General features: G+C 41.1%; 1 protein-coding gene across 1 annotated transcript in view; it reads left to right on the forward strand.

Moving 5' to 3' along the window:
* Positions 1-16,985, forward strand: part of Ryr3 (ryanodine receptor 3) — a 518,783-nt gene that overhangs the window by 280,373 nt on the left and 221,425 nt on the right. The window contains exons 17-19 of the mRNA XM_060371666.1: positions 3,009-3,142; positions 4,572-4,813; positions 8,421-8,613. Coding sequence (XP_060227649.1) covers positions 3,009-3,142; positions 4,572-4,813; positions 8,421-8,613 — 569 coding nt within the window. The remainder of the gene's footprint in view (positions 1-3,008; positions 3,143-4,571; positions 4,814-8,420; positions 8,614-16,985) is intronic.

Here is a 16,985-nt window from a genome sequence, read left to right on the forward strand (position 1 = left end):
CACAGAGCTAGCTTTTATTAGTGAAATGATAATGATGATGTACTCATCTGCTTGCTTCCCCAATGACTTGCCTCAAATCTACTCAAAGTTGTCACAGATAAATATCTTTATTATCATTTTTGTTTCCCAATAATTTTGAGTCACTTGTGAGAAAAAAAAATATGGTAAAATAAGAATCTCATTGGTCCTTGGAAAGAATGAATCAGACTCAAAAGTTTAGCATGCGTTGGTGGAGGATAGAATGTAAGTAAACAAATCATTAACTCCCACACCATTGCTCCAGAGCTCCGAAAACCAGTTGTTTCATGGCAGCCACTGAAGCATAGAATGATTCCCAACCACTCAGTTCTTATCCAGAGAGAGAAGAAATATGATCCCAGGAGGCTGGAAACACTTTTTTTTCCCAAATGTATAACTTGATGTAAAAATCACAAACTAGGTATATTTTGTATTTTAAAATAAGTCCGCTTTTACACATAAAGACTAACGACAATAAAACACCCAAATACTTTTTGTGTTGATATATAACATGGAGTTCTTTTCTTTTAAAGTAGGATCTCTATCTAAGTGTGTGTTTCTCATATAGACTGAAAGAGATAAAGATTAATGCATGGCTGTTGGACAAAATGTGGTAACAGTAATAGAAATGGTTATAGCTCTACAAATGCGCCGTTGATTTGGGAAGGCTAACTGTAAAGACAAGCCTGCATTCAGTGGCTCGGCGTACAGGGCTTTTGCTCACATCCTAGTCCATAGCTTATCAGTTGCAGGGTTTCTGCAACTGAGGTCTGTGTGTCTGTTCAGAGACACGAGCTCTCTCAGGACTTCTCTAGCTGCTGTGTGCTCACAAATCTAGACATCGCTGCAACTTCTTCAAACGTGAAGGCTTTGGCTTAGAATTGGGCGGAGGGCATGATGTCATAGTGAAGCAATTGTTTTATACAAATTAACCGATTACGGTAAAAGCAAAAAGGGGAATCTGTGCATTTCTCTTTCTAGCAAGCTCCCAGGTGATGTCAGCACTACCAGCCCAGGAATCTGAGAATAGAGTCCCTGATGCTGTAAATTCTTCATGGGATCTGAATGCAGTGGGGGAGTGGGGAGAATAATCATGGAGGAGAGGTTGGGGCATGTCATTACTTGTCCTGAGCAGAACTCAGTTCTGTGACCTCCACATAACTGCAGTTATGGGAACCCCACATGCTTGCAAGGTAGGCCTCCTTGTCAGCTCAGAAAAAAAGGGGGTGCAGAGTCTGTGGAACACTCAGAAGAACTTATTCCACCAGGCAAGCCTCCTGGGGCTGCAGAGAAATTAGCAAGTACAAAGGGTTTCTAAGGAAGATGCCTGTGAGCTCTTGTGATGCCATCACAGGCTGTCTACACTTGCTTCTCATTGAAGAGAACCCATTTAAATACTTTTAGAAAAGAGTGTGTCCCTCTTCCCCAGTTAAATGTGAAGAAATGTCATCTAAAAACCCAAGTACTGCCAACTGTGCATCTTTATGGCGCCAGGCGTTTATAGGTGAGGTGTTGATGTTTATATGGTCTTTATTTCGCTTTGCTTTTCCCATTGTATATGAATTAAGCTCGGCATTTGCTCTGGCTATGACAGTAAGGTTCCCGCAGCTATCACTCCAAGGAAAACAGATGAAAGTGTATGATAGGCCAGATGGAAGGTAGTTAATTTTCTGGCCATCTATGGCTCTTTGCTTACAATGAGAAATCACCCTCTGGATTTCGGGTTTCCACAGTCGATATCTGTCATGGAGTGGTAATGGTAAGAGTGGCCTGTAAAGCTGCCTGGGGGCTTCTTTTTCAGTTTGTGCCGTAAATGTGGTCGGTATTTGTCTAGAACAAAATTGACATTCAGGGAGTCAGGTGGAAAATTGGTTTGTGAGAATTATGGACACAAATGCTATCAACAACCTCAAGGTATCCAATCTCACCAAGTACCGAGTCTTCCGTGGCCACTTGGAAAGACGGAAATGTGTTTGCCCACCTCCCTGTCAGTGCGGTCAGACAGGCACAGTGAGACTCTTATTCATAGACTATTTGCACATTCCTCCCTGGAGAGGAGATAGGAGGAGTGCCTGCCCCTGCACTATTTGCTCTGCTATGGTACAAAATCTGAATATAAGGAGATGATGCACAATGAGGTAGGGCAGGGGAGGTGACTGCATGGAGGAGGAGTGGAGGGAGAGGACCATTCCCACTTAGTAAGCAGCTGGAAACAGCCACAGTGGCTTGGTGTCAAGCCTCTCAGATTTATGAATCACCTAAGCAGGCTCTTGCAGATTTGCTGTCCTTCCAGGGGGGAGGGAGAGAGTAGGCCAAACACTTTGAACACTGCTTTCCAGGAATGCATGAACATCGTAAAGCATGCTGATGACATCACAGTGAGATAGCCCCCAAACAGGAGCTTACGCTGCTGCCTAAGGGACCCAAGCCTCCTGCATTCCTTATTCTAAGCAAATGGACTCTGAATGTTTGTCATGCCCAACTGCCTGAGCACCTTACTAACCCTTGGGGCAAAGCACATGGGCTACGTAAGTGATGGGCTGAAACGCAAGACCTGTGGAAAGCATCTGAGTTAATGACTGGGCAAGTGAGTAGTGACCGGATTTGGTGCCTTAGGAACCTCACCATACTCTAGTAATGACCTGGGCAGGACGGTATGTCTCCATAGTTTAGGCTCTCGCTCTAATAGCATTTGACCCCAGGTGGCATGCATAGTCTGGAGAGGTGGAACATAAGGTGTTCCATCTAAGGTGATGATGGGTCTAGAAGGATACCGAACCTCGCTTTGAAAGCACCAGCAGCCTCTGGAGCATCTGTTACTCCTACGGAGTAAGCCTCTCATAGCTCTAGGCTAGTTTTCCATATACCCATCCATCCCCTACATGACCTACATGACTCGTAGTACCTTCGTGAGCAGTGGTGATAAAGTTCTGCACGTTGTATGCCTCCTCTTGGAGCTGAGGGTTAGGGATGGGTGTGTCCTCCTGCAGGTTCTTGATGTCCTGTGCTCCCTCTGTCTCTGCAATGGGGTCGCAGTAAGAGCCAACCAGAATCTCATTTGTGACAACCTACTGCCCCGGAGAAACCTGCTCCTGCAGACACGGCTAATTAATGATGTCACCAGGTAAGGTCATTAGGGTCATTCCAGATGCTACATGTGTCTCTAAGTGGAAAAGGGGACTCTGTGACAGCTCAGACTAAGCAGAGGTACTTTTTTTATGGCTATGACCACATTCTCCAGCTTTTTTTTAGGGGAGTCTTGAAACTTCTTAAAGTAGCTTCTCTTAAAGTACTTCTCTTAAAGTAGCTGAAAAAGGAAGATAAGTACATTCCAATGACTGAAGAAGTGTTGTTTTTAAAAATGAGTGATTCTTTATTACTCCTTCGTGATATATGAATGTTTTATATACCATTTTTCTAAAACATTTTAATACAATGTATGTCTCAAGTTGTTATTATAGTTGCTTATAGTCAAGAACACATGGGCATTTACCTCATTGATACCTACAAGAGTCAAGACAGGTCCATCCAAAGCTCCAACTCACTGGTCCCTATATGTGGCCACATGTAACTCATGTAAGCTCACTGAACTAAGCAGGCCTTATGTGCCTTTTCCTTTTTTCATCTAGGTCTACATTCTGATTCACAGTAGTGAGGAAAGAACCTTCTTCCAAAATACAGAGCAACACATAGGCCTCAGTTACCACATATCTTCTTTCTTTCTTTCCTTCCTTTCTTGTTTGTTTGCTCTCTCTCCCCCTTCTCTCTCTCTCTCTCTCTCTCTCTCTCTCTGTCTCTCTCAACAGGGTTTCTCTGTGTGTAGTCCTGGCTATCCTGGAACTTGCTCTGAAGACCAGGCTGGCCTCAAACTCAGAGATCCACCTACCTCTGCCTCCTGAGTGCTGGGATTCAAGGTGTGTGCCATCCAGCCAAATGTTTCTTCTTAACAGACATCTTAATTTAGCCTGATTTATATATGTTCATATCAAGTAGAACATACCCAAGACCAGGAAGAGTCTCTCTTCAAGTATGATCTGAACATTGAGAACCCTAAGTTGTCTGTCCCATACTTTGAACCACTTTTTTCAACCTTAACAAGGTTGGCTTATTGTAAGTTCTTAATGCTTTAAGTATTAATGCTTAGGGAATGAAAATTGCTAGTTTGAAATGATTATACTTAAGCCTGTGTACCAGAATATGGAGAGCATATAAGTGCTTTCTCCTACTTGCAGAAAGATACAAAGATTGGTGGTCATATAGCCCTTACAGCATTCACAGCATCATTGCACATGGTTGGCATTCAATAAATATCTTGCCTTGAATTGGATATTTAAAAAAAACACCTTTATATTTTATAAGAAGTTACTGCTGTGCTCATGCTGCCCACTAAGAGCTTAGCCAATTTCTAAAAGCTTCACAATAACAAAATAAAATGATTTAAACGCTCTGGCCTAGGTTTAATTGGGCTGATGCCTCTTCTTGGGTCTGGTTCAACTTGTTTTTTTCAGTTGTTTGCTCTCTACAGAAGCAGCCTGTCCCATGTTTCATTTCAGTATCCGACCAAACATCTTCCTGGGAGTTGCCGAAGGCTCGCCACAGTACAAGAAGTGGTACTTCGAGTTAATTATCGACCAGGTGGAGCCTTTCCTAACAGCAGAGCCCACACATCTGCGGGTGGGCTGGGCCTCCTCTTCAGGCTATGCCCCATACCCTGGAGGTGGAGAAGGATGGGGAGGCAATGGCGTTGGTGATGACCTGTACTCCTATGGTTTTGATGGACTTCATCTTTGGTCAGGTGAGTATCCTGCGAAGGCTTCCACCCTCTATTCTATTGCTGAAAATAACTGAGACTCATAGTGTTCACTTTGTGTTGAAATGATAGAAATGCTTAAATCCCGTGAGAGTATTGGGTGGGAAGAGGATCAAGTTTAAATAAGCTTCATTTATAGATTTATCTGTGAGTGCCTTGCTCTGTCACCCAGCATAAATCACTTAACTTAAGCTCACTGTTGCAATTTTAAGTGTAAAATGCCCATCACAGGCTCAGGTATTTGAATTCTTGGTCACCAGCTGGTAGCACTTTCTTGAGAAATTGTGGTACTGTTAAGTGTCTAGGCACCTATTTAGAGGAAGCAGGTCATTGGAGTTGTACCTTGAGATTTATAGTCAAGCCCAACTTTCCGTCCTCTCTCAATTTTCTGGTCCACTGGTATATTAGCAAACCTCCACTCATTGAAACGTCCACAGATCCACCTACCACCATGCCTCCCTTGCTAAGATGGCTATAAACACACATAAGTCTTTCCTCCCTGTCTTGTAGATATTTGATCACAGCAATAAGAAGAAATACCTAATACACTTGGTATCTGCATCTGTCAGTCCTTATTTCAAATAGTGTTGTTAGGGTTTTTGAAAAAGCACATCATCAATACTCAGCTCTCTTCAGTGGGCAGTGAGCTACATGCTTTACTGTCCTAAAAACCTTTGAGGCAGCAGATAATGAACACATGTTATAGATACAGCAACTGATACACAAGGACGCTAAGAAATGTCATCAGTCACCCTGGGAAGGCTCCTGATCTGATGATGTTATCAAGACCATGATGTCAACACTACTTGCTGCTTCAAGTTAGGATTTTTAGCATCTGTAGGTTACTGTTAATCTCAAAAAGAATTCAAGGCTTTAAAAGAAAAAGATAAATACTGGTGTTTTTTTTTTTTTTCATGCATATCCATGGGCTATGAATGTGAAGGGATGGTTGTTTCTGCCTGGGTGGAAAATACAAGACTACCTCTAAGGTTTCCACCCTAAACCTCTCCTGCTTATCATCCAAAGCATGTATTGTCTATGTTTTCTTAAGAGATAGCGTGTGCCTGGTAAAAATGCCTTAGAGAAGCACTGTGTGACATAACTCTACAGAGGAGCCACGATACAAAGTCTTCCTTAAATTCAGTATGAGAGAAAAGTTTCTCAACAGGACGAAACTGCATACTGAATTTTCTGTGTAACTGAGAACCGCATACGCATCATATTTTCCTTTTCCCTTAGACCAGTGTTTCTCAAGCTTCCTGATGCTGTCACCCTTTAATAAAGTTCTTCATGTTGTGGTGACCCCAATTATAAAACCATTTTTGCTATTCATAACTGTGAGTTTGCTACTGTTAGGAATAGTAATAAGATCTGTGTTCATAATAGCCTTAGACCACCCCTCTTTGACCCTCAAGGAGGAGTCATGACCCACAGGTTGAGAACCAATTCCTTAAGCTATACTCTGCCTATTACCAAACTATTGTCTTTTGAGATTCTGGTGGCATGCTTCTTGGAGTGATCTTCAGTTTGTTAATATTAAGTTTCTTCTTAATATTTGTGCTGTTTTGTATGCAGTTTAAATGTTTTAGAGCTATTATAAATATCCTCGTTTGTACATTTTTCTATCCTGAACCATTGAGAGTGATGGGGGGGGGGATACAAATGTCTACTTGTGTTCTTTGTGTCCCAAGGGACAACCTGCAACAGGCAAAAAAAAAAAAACTATGCAAAGTGGCAGGGTGAGATAAACGGAAGGAAATTCATCTTGCTCTCTACTCCCCAAATTACCTTCCCTGGTTCTTCATAGATATAGCTTTCCTTTCTACTTCTCCAAGTCTCACTGTGGAATCACTGAGTCTGGAGGTGCACGGTAGGACCCTTTAGCTTAGGTTTACCACCAGATGACATACACTAACTCCGGGAAGTGAAGAGTGACTGTGAATGGAAAGTAAAGAAAGCTTACATGTGTTGGCAACTCCTGAGATGGCGGGATGAAGTCTGTGAGTGACTGAATGAGCTTCACTTGAGGACCCATCTCCACACTACCTACTGATGACTCTTGTCTCACTACTCCAAGTCTGCCTGCTCCAAAGAAGCCAGACCATGCAGAGGACTCTGCAGAGAGACTGAGAAAACAGAAATCACAGCCACTCAATAGGCAAACCATATTGGACTCTTATTTCAAAGGCAAATCAATCATTCTCAAAGGAAAAACTTTACTTCATCCTTTTTGGTGCTGCGGTAGTACACTTAGGCACTTAGGAAACTCTTGTGTCTAAGTAGACACTTGGGAATGAATAGTTGAGTGAGTCCAGAGGCAAAAAACTAACAATGACAAATCAAGAAGGGCCATACTCATGTGCATTTCAGGACCTGGACATCATAATTGCACAATACTGCAATGGATAGTTGCTCCTGTCCAGATCTTCATTTGTCCCATCCTGTGTCTTATGAAGCCAACCAAGCTAGATGATCCAGGGCCACACTTGTCACCATGAGCAGGAGCTCTGTGATACTGGAGAAGTGGGAAGTTTATTTTGAGTCTGAGCATTACACATGCTTTATGATATAATGCAGGAGTGGTGTGCTCAGTGGCCTTAGTCCTGTAGCTCCCTACCACCTGCTGAGCTGTAGAGAAGACAGTGTCTATAAGATTTACACTTCTCATTCTCACTTGCTGAATCCCAAGGCTTCCTTAAATCCAGACTACATCATCCTGACTTCTCAAGCTCCACACAAGAAACATCTATCTTGTCGGAGGCATTCCAGGTAAATATATCAGCATGTGCTTCAGCTGAAGAAATAAGGTGTCTGTTAATGACTCCCACCAGGATGGCAGAGAATTTCAGGCATCCAAGGAAAGGATAATTGCGTGATGGATAAATGGCACAAAAATAACACTCAGTTTATAGAGGAGAGAATGGAGAATGATTAGGGAGAAAGATTGGAAACCAGTCATGACAAATTTTGTTCTTTTTCTTGAGATTTATGTTTCCAGGTCCACTAACTTTATAGTGTGTACATAAATTAAGCCACTGACTTGAACTGATGTGTAACATATTTATTAAAGAACAATCGATTCAGTAGTTGGAAAGAATTGCAATGCTGACATTTTACCAGTGGAAAAGGGTCAAGGAAAAAAAATAGCATGACTCTCCCATGCACCCAATTCTTGATTAGGGGAGAGGCACTTGGCAAATTGTTTACTTTTAAAGAGACTTTCTTTAATTAGAACAAGGTAAAAAGCTGGACATGGTGGTACACACTTGTAAACTCAGCTATTAAGAATGCTGAGGCAAGCTGGACAGTGGTGGCACACATCTTTAATCCCAGCACTCAGGAGGCAGAGTCAGGCAGATCTCTTTGTGGCCAGCCTGGTCCACAGTGTGAGTTTTAGGATAGCCAGGGCTACACAGAGAAATGCTGTCACAGAAAAAAAAAATAAGAGAGAAAGAGAGAGAAGAAAAAAAAGAATGCTGAGGCATGCACATTGTGTTTTCCCATCTCTCAGTTGTAGCCTCTAAAGTATGTCTGTCTGCCTGATGCATGCCTCCAGGGACCCACATTTTTATTTCTGTTCTCTACTCACCAGGCCGGATACCCAGAGCTGTAGCCTCCATCAACCAGCACCTGCTGAAGTCAGATGATGTGGTGAGCTGCTGCCTTGACCTTGGAGTACCCAGCATTTCTTTCCGAATCAATGGACAGCCTGTGCAGGGGATGTTTGAGAATTTCAACACAGATGGACTCTTCTTCCCAGTGATGAGCTTTTCAGCTGGTGTCAAGTAAGTTATGGCTGAAATTTCCAGAAAATAGCTATGACCCCACCTTAAAACTTCCCCATCACCTTCTTGAGATGAGGAACCAATCATTTCTTTTATGGTTTTCCTCAGAAGCCAAATTACTCCCAAGAGAGTGATGGCAAAAGGGCAAGAGGCACATCACAGTAAAAGTCACACCTGATTTTTTATTTTATTTTATTTTTGGATTTTCAAGACAAGGTTTCTCTGTGTAGTTCTACCTGTCCTGGAACTCACTTTGTAGACCAGGCTGGCCTCAGACTCAGAGATCTGCCTGCCTCTGCCTCCCAAGTGCTGGAATTAAAGACATGTACCACCACCACCCAGCACTTCTTTCAAGTCTAATGCTTAGCTATAATCACTGTTAATATTTTGTTATATTCATCTTTGGCTACAAATGTGTGTAAACTTTCTAAATTGCAGTCACTGCAACCATGAGGTATAATTTTTTTCCACTCAGAAATAAGTAATGAGACTTTTCCTGACTCATTAGGCACCCTCAAAATTATTTTTACAGCCACATAACCTCTCTCTATTTCACTGCCTCTAATATAGCCATTACTTTAGTGATATGTTTTATGCCACTTGTACTTCTGTTGTTACAAATAGCATTGTTCAGATCTGCCTGCATATAACCCTTGTTCTGCATTGCTGTTTTCTTCCCCTCAGAAGAAAGGGGAAAAATGCATTACTTTTTAAGATCCAAAGTTATAATGATGTGGCCAAATTGATTTTTAGAAAAATTCCATTAACTGTTAGGAGTCTCCTATCAATAATTGTAAAGCGTAGGATTCTTTGAAAACCACAAATTTGTCCAGGCTGCATTTTCCAGCAGATGTAACCTGTAACCTAAACTCAAATTGTAGCAAATCTGTCAGCAATAGAAATTCAACAGCATAATTCCTATGAATGTTTGTATGTTTAACTGCAGAGTTATTTGTATGTCCGAAAATTGGATAGTGCTTCTCCTCTGGCTGGTGGATCTGTTTGAATATGTGCACGCTGCACACACACACACAAACATACACACACCCTTTTTTTTTAATGCTATGGATTCCAAAGCCCAAAATACATCTCTAGAGATTCCAGATAAAAGCAACATATTTGGGGAGAAGGAAGATAGTTCAGTTATGTATGTGGGCACACACACACAAAAGTTGCATTCAATCTTAAGGCTACATATAAAACTAAGCCGGGAGACTGCATCCACTCGTGATGTCTATCAGTGCTGAGAGGTGGGGGGGATGAACAGGTGCCAAGGGGCCACTGAACCAGCCAGCTCAGCAAACGTGGCAAAGGCAAGGCCGCTGAGAGACCCTGTCTCAAAAAGAGGCAAATGATGCCCGAGAATCAGCATCCAAGGTTGTCCACTGGTCTCCACACACATGTATACACATGAGCGTGTGCACAGCACACACACATACAAAAAAGTAAAGCAATGCATGAAAGTGCCCAATGGATTGAATCCATGCTACTTTTACTGTTGTTGGTTCTTCCCCCCCCCATTTGAAATAATAAAGCATGTTTTTCTTCTTAATGTTCTTTGTCCACCCGGTACTTTTTTTTTTATGACTTTTTGGTCTTAGCCTCTCTCATATTAATTTTAGACAGTTTTCTTGTTAGTCAAGTTATATTTAAGGATGCTAATCTGTTTCTTATAGCTTCAATATTTCTTCCAACTTATGATTTACCTTTTATGGTTAGTTTTTATCCTATTTCATTTTTTAAAAAAGTAATGTAAGTAAAAACCATATGAACCCAAAATAGTACCATTCAAATCATGTCTTCTATATAGATAATTTGCATTAATGGGCATGTACTGGGCATGCCATTTATTTTATATTCTACTGCTTATTATCGTATTCATGGTTCTGCCCCCTCTTTTGTATACTGGATGGGTGCTGTTTTAACTATCTTAGCCTTGTTACACATTTCCGTGTCTGTAAGTCAGGAGCCCCCACTAAGCCCTCTTTTCCAAAACGGTCTAAGCCCTCTTTCCCAAAACGGTCTCAGCCATTCCGTTCTCCAGCTCTGTATTTTAAAGAGCTCATATCTGACTGAGGCAGACATGGGAGTCACAGTTTCCGTCACACACATACAATGGATATAGCCTTGGATGACACTGAACAGTGCAACGGGAGCAGGGTATGAGAACAGGAGCTTAGCGCAGAGTGAAAAGCAGCCACCACAAAGCCCCCGGGTAAGATCTCCAGAATGAAACCACCAGCCTGAGCTTCAGCACTCACGAACATTAACAAAGCCAGGCATGGTTGTGTGTGTGTGTGTGTGTGTGTGTGTGTGTGTGTGTGTGTGTGTGTTTGAAGGGAGAGAAGAATGGATTAGAGCAAAGGTGCTATGACAGCCAAAAGGAGCCTAGTGTAAGTCACGGTGCACATCTTCTCAGCTCTATCTCTATGCAGAGAGACTGCATAGAAGTCTAACGCAACACAATAGAGTCATCACTTTGGCTCAGTACCTTTCCTGGAGAGACAGGCCACTGAGCAGAACCACCTTTGTCTGGGTAGTTTGTGGTCTCAGTTTTCCATCCTCAGCACCCTTTCCCTTTCAGTTCTCTTTTGACCAGTGCCACTCCCTGGCTTTAGATTATTTTCACACAGAGGGAGGAAGCACTTACGTTTTAAGATCTCCTCTGAGTAAACTATTTAGATCTTTTAAAAATTATATATTACTTTATTACTACTTAATTGAACACACCTTTTAGTAAAGACACCTTTTTGTTAAAGTATTTTATTGTTTGAAAATTTCATGCACGCATTCAATGTGTTTTGATAAACTCTAACCCCATTCTCTCCCCTCCAACTCCTCTCACTTGCCTCCACCAATATCCTTCCTGGTTGTATGTATTGTGTCTTTAACCTCACTGAATCCATTTAGTACTGCGTGTATGTGCCAAGCCTGGGGCCGTTGCTAGAGTATGGGCAGCCTCCCAAGGATATGTTCTTGAGGAAAACACACACACTCTTTCCCAGCAGTTGCCAATAGCTTCTCAGCTAGAAATGGGACTTTGCTACACACCGCCATGTTGCTCAGGTATCATACATACAGTCACAGCCACTGTGATGCAGTAGCGCCCCCCTCTCAAACAGTGCTGTCTCATCGTGGTCCCCCATTGCCTCTGACTCTTACAGTCTTTCCACAGCCCCTTCCACCATGATCCATGAACATTTGGAGAAGGGGTTGTGACATACCTGTTCCATGCGTAAACTCAGATCTTCTGAGGAAGCATCTTTACAGTCTGCTGCAAGCTGATGGATTTTTCTGGGTGGTTTGCATTTAAAGAAAAGGGCATCTGCTTTTGCAAAATGCATAATGATGATTTGTATATGTGTGTACTTGCACAACATGCGTGCTCATGTGTGTGTGACTGTCAGAGCATGCGTGACAAAGGGAACATAAGAAGGTTAGGACAACCTCGGGTATTGTATAGGTCCTCACCTTTTATCTTGTTGAGGCAGATTCTCTCCTGTTCTTCGCTGCTGCTTGCATCAGGTTAGCTAGCCTGCGAGCTTCCATGGATTCCCCTATCTTCACATTCTACCTACCAGTTGGAGCACGCTGGGACTCAAGATGCTTGTGCTACTGTATTAGCTTTTAGTGGATTCTGGGGATGTGAACTCATCAGGCTTGCTCGCTTCATACTTCATTCACTGAGCCGTCTCCTAGTTTGGTAATTCTTGATCATTATATCATCCGTTCCGACTCCTTCAAAGCAATGACATGGGATTTGTATTTGGTTTGGGTGGATCTTGCTCTGGAGTTCTCTCTTGATGAAAAACTATAGAAGCTGTAATGACATTGGTGACTGAATGCCGTCCATATTTAGGAGACATTTTTAGCATCCTGTCTCTATGTCAGCAGATCATGTAGCCTTCAGAGCACACAATTGACGGAGAAGTAAAGTCGTAGGATAAACAGGGAGCCGCTCCCTGAGAGAATTGAACATACTGGGAGAGTACAGATGTGCTAGCTCCAGGAGTCAACAGCTTAGATCTGGGTGCTTTGGCTCCCAGCGACTGAACAGATGTTACGATAAAGAGCGATTTGGGTGCCTCTGTGTCACTTGAGACTGTCCCTGAGAACACAATCAGGACTGGGAATTTTCTCTCTCTGGGTCTCACGGCAGGGCATGACCACAGAGAGGTAGAAACACTATCCCCACATATATGTTGCTGAAATGCACCTTCAGGCGGTGTCTTTGCTCCAGGTTAGTCCTGATCTTACAGTGGAGAGAGCTGTCCTCTGGCTGTTTTCAGCTATGAGTGGACAGTTTCAACGAGCCAACATTTACTTTTACATCAGCTTGTGAAGTATAGTTTGGTACTTAAACTGGCCACTTCCTGTACAGCGTTAGTTCAGTTATTCAAAGAGAGGCCAGGATATTAACTCTAGGTTAATTAAAATATTAAAATTTGTTACTGAAAATAGGCATGCTTAATATATATTTTTTTTAATTTTTGAACTACCATTTCAGACCATATTATAAAACATATGCTTGGGTTTTTTGTTTTGTTTGGTTTGGTTTGTTTTTTTTTTGTTTATTTGTTTGTTTGTTTTTTGGCATTTCTACAAGAGAGAAGTAAGGTAGTGTGCTAGGAAGAGAGTCTTACTGCCCAACACAGGCTCCTTCAGAATTGTTTCTCATCGTCATTTTTAATTTGTGAATAGTTTCTAAATTAGGTGTCTCTTCTGCAATCCCATTGCCTTCTGCTCAGTGATCTTTAATGAGGTCATACTCCTGAATTTTTTAATAATTGTTTGTATCATCGCAAACTATGTTGTTAATTACACCTGATTAGGATGTCCCTGCCAGCAATCATGGAAGAGCAAAGTGCACAAAGAGCAAAAATCGTTTTCAATTAGGTTTCCCCGTGGTGAAGTCAAAGGCAGCATGAGTAATTACTGAACAAAATGCACAAATCAATATGTGTCCCCGTTCTAACTGTTATGAATGTGTTGCTGAAGTTTTCCTCTCCGTGTGGGCTGTTTGTGGGTAGTGCTGCTAGTGCCATGATGTCATAGTAAAAACCCTATTTAATACAAAATGGAAGATGAGCATATAGACCGTGGAGCTCATCCAAAATTTTTAATTCTTTCGACGCCAGGAAGCTTTTCTTAAAAGATGACATCATCTTCGACCCTCACCTGTAAATAGTGTCAGGGCATAAATCACCAAGGTGGCATTTTACAAAAGTAATATAGTGAATTGTAAATAGTGAATTTGGGGTGTTCTTTTTGCTTAAAAAAACTGACTTATTAACTCTAGTAGAATATATTTTACAGCTGCACATTCCTCTTCTGATACATTCAGTCATCTTATGTAACTGTTATCAGCCCTTTCTAATTAATTTTTTACAATCCAAAAACAGTTGGTGTCTGTAGTTGCTGCTTATTTTCCATTGGTATCCTCCAGACTTGGCTAAAATTCAGGTAACCGACAGCTTAGCTATTTCCTGGCTTGCTGTGGTCAATGCTGTGGAAATTATTGCTGAGATAAATATACTGCTGCAGAGAACAAGATGAATGCTGGCTGGATTGCCTTGGGCATCATCATCACATGCAAGACAGTAAGAATATGAATAAGAGAATATCAATAACTCAGACAGTCCTCCAGTCTTAGCATTATAGACTGAAGATGCTAAAATGGATTATTACTCATGGATCAGACTCAGGTCAGCAAAAGCTCCTAACAATCTCCTCTTAACCTGTATGCTTTTCTTCTTTGGACCACTACCCCAACTCTCCTGAAGGGGTTAAATTACAGGCACAAGATTGAGACACCTGGAAAGACAAGAGTACCTCCATACTTGCTAGATAGGTATGGATGATAACAGTGTAGCATGATGAAAGAGAAAACTGGGCAACTTTTTGAGCACGGGCTCAAAATCCTTGTCTTCATTTTTCTGTGTTTTTGTTCACTGCTAAGACTTTCAAATCTGACAAGAAGTATCCTCATTGCTTCTGCAAATTAGCAGGCAAAAAATCTCAAAGATGAAATTGTAAATGCTTTCAGATCTTTTTTTTCAGTGTCATTTCCATTTGTTTTCAAGTTTTCTAAAGCAAAAAACAAACAAACAAAAAAACTCTCCCCCACGCATCCCAATTTTTTTTTCTTTTTGTTTCCAGAATGCTATGACTATGCTTATCTTTGAGAGGAAGAAATCTTCATTTTTGTAAACTAATATCTGAGTTCAAGGAAGAACCTAAGAAGAATGGCACAGTGCTTTAGTGACTATATATGTCCAATTTCATTAGTAAATCTGATATAATAGATATGCACATAAAAGGCTTCAGACATAAGATAAAGCATTCAATACTTTTTGAATCAGGCTTATTTCACTTAGCATAGAGATCTCTAGTTGTATATACTTTCTTAGAAAGTCATGATTTCATTTTTTCTTTTGGTTACATAAAATCCTGCTGGGTGTGTATATATTTTCCTCAACCATCAATTTCCTGGCTATTCTTTTAATAGTGTAGCAACAAATGCAAAAGTTTCAGTGTTTCAGGGGCAAGTTGACTTCCATTCCTTTCTATATGTATACCCAAGAGTCAACTATCTGGATTATATGGGTCAATTTTGAGGTTTTTTTTTTTTTTTAGAAACCTCCAGATTCATTTTTTCATTGAGACCAGAAACAGCCTGAAAAGGCTTTATAGTGTTTATTTCAGCATAAACATAACTGATAGATACAAAGAGAAATATAAATCAGCAAATCCTGGCAAGCTGACATTCCTAAAGGATTGTTAGGACATCTGATATGCAAATGTGAACACCTACCAGGCTTGACTTACATTGATACAAAGTGAATAAAGTACAACTAATAAAAAATAATAATAATAAAAAGACTGATTGCATTTTGACTATACAAGTTTGTATTTCCACGAGCAGTGAATAAGGATTTATGTTTCTCCAAATCCTCACCAGAAATCCTTGTAATTGTTATTTTTTGTTAGTCATTCTAACTGGAGTGATATGAATATCAAAGCAGTTTAAATTCCCGTGAAATTGTATTTTTTTAAAATTGGTTAGTATCGGAGAAATCCGAGGATAAAAAAATTCATTCTAATGAACACAATCCTTCAATTCTCTACTTAACAGCTGGTTGGTAGAAGCTGCGAAATTTGAAGGAAACTGGAAAGCAGGGAAAGCACCTATAAAAAAGAAATTTACATTTCAATTTTATGTTCTCAGTTGTGAATGAAGCAGAACTATATTTTTAAAACATAAGGTCAAGATTAAGTATCCAATAAGGAATTTACTGAGAGAAAGAAACAGGTACAAGTAACTTACGTTTCTACCCCTGGAAATGCGTACTCTGTGGATATAACCTACAACCCTCGCTCAGACATAGCCCATGGTAGCTCAGTATCCAAGTGGGTTCCCTAGTAAGGGGGATAGGAATTGTTTCTGACTTGAACTCATGAGCTCCCCGTCCTCCTGAGGGAGGAGCAGCCTTGCTAGGCCACAGATAAGGACATTGCATCCCTCCTGAAGATACCTGAGAAGTTAGGGCCAGAAGGAGAGGAGGACACCCCCTCTCAGTGGGCTCAGAAGGGGCCAGGGAGGAGATGAGGGAGGGAGGGGAGTATTGGGAGGGAAAGAGGGAGAGGGCTACAGCTGGGATACAACTGAATGTATAAAATTATTTAAAAATTTAAAAAAAAGTTATAAATGAAAAAAAGAAAGAAAAACCAAAAAAAAAAAAAAGAAAGAAAGAAAGAAATCCATGCTCTGGACATCTGACACTGTGTGAGCTCTCATTATGGGGACAATAGCTTTTATTGATCCTGTTAGAAATAAAAAATAATAATAATAATAATAATAATAATAATAATAATAATAATAATAAACTGAGGTCCACTATGTAAATCCTTTACCTTTTGGATTATAAAGTTGTAGCCATTAAAGACTTAAAAGTTTACCCAGTTCAGCCCTGCAATGAGGCTAGACTTGAAGGAAACTGCCCCCTACCCAGTAAGCCGGCTCCTGTTTCAGAACAGAGACACCCATCTAGGAACTGTCATGCACTATGGACTCAGTACAGTGGTCATGTACCATGGGGTGACATTCATTATAACTGCTGCCTCTCTCACCATTTTTGTGGATTTATTAGCGAGCTGCAGGCTGGACTTTCCCATGGTCATTGGCATAGCCACACCCACATGCCTCCCTTCATTTCTTTGAACTCCTGGTCTGTCTCTCCCAGTCCTGGGCTTCTGACTTCTGCTGAGCAGTTCATCTTTCTGAACATACTTGGCTGAAGGATGATGGTATGCTCTTCTGTGGAGCCTACATTTTTCCTTTCCGGGGATAGGCTCTGGTGTGACTGACAAAA

Source organism: Meriones unguiculatus, chromosome 18 (assembly GCF_030254825.1).
Source record: "Meriones unguiculatus strain TT.TT164.6M chromosome 18, Bangor_MerUng_6.1, whole genome shotgun sequence".
Classification (NCBI taxonomy): Eukaryota; Metazoa; Chordata; class Mammalia; order Rodentia; family Muridae; genus Meriones; species Meriones unguiculatus.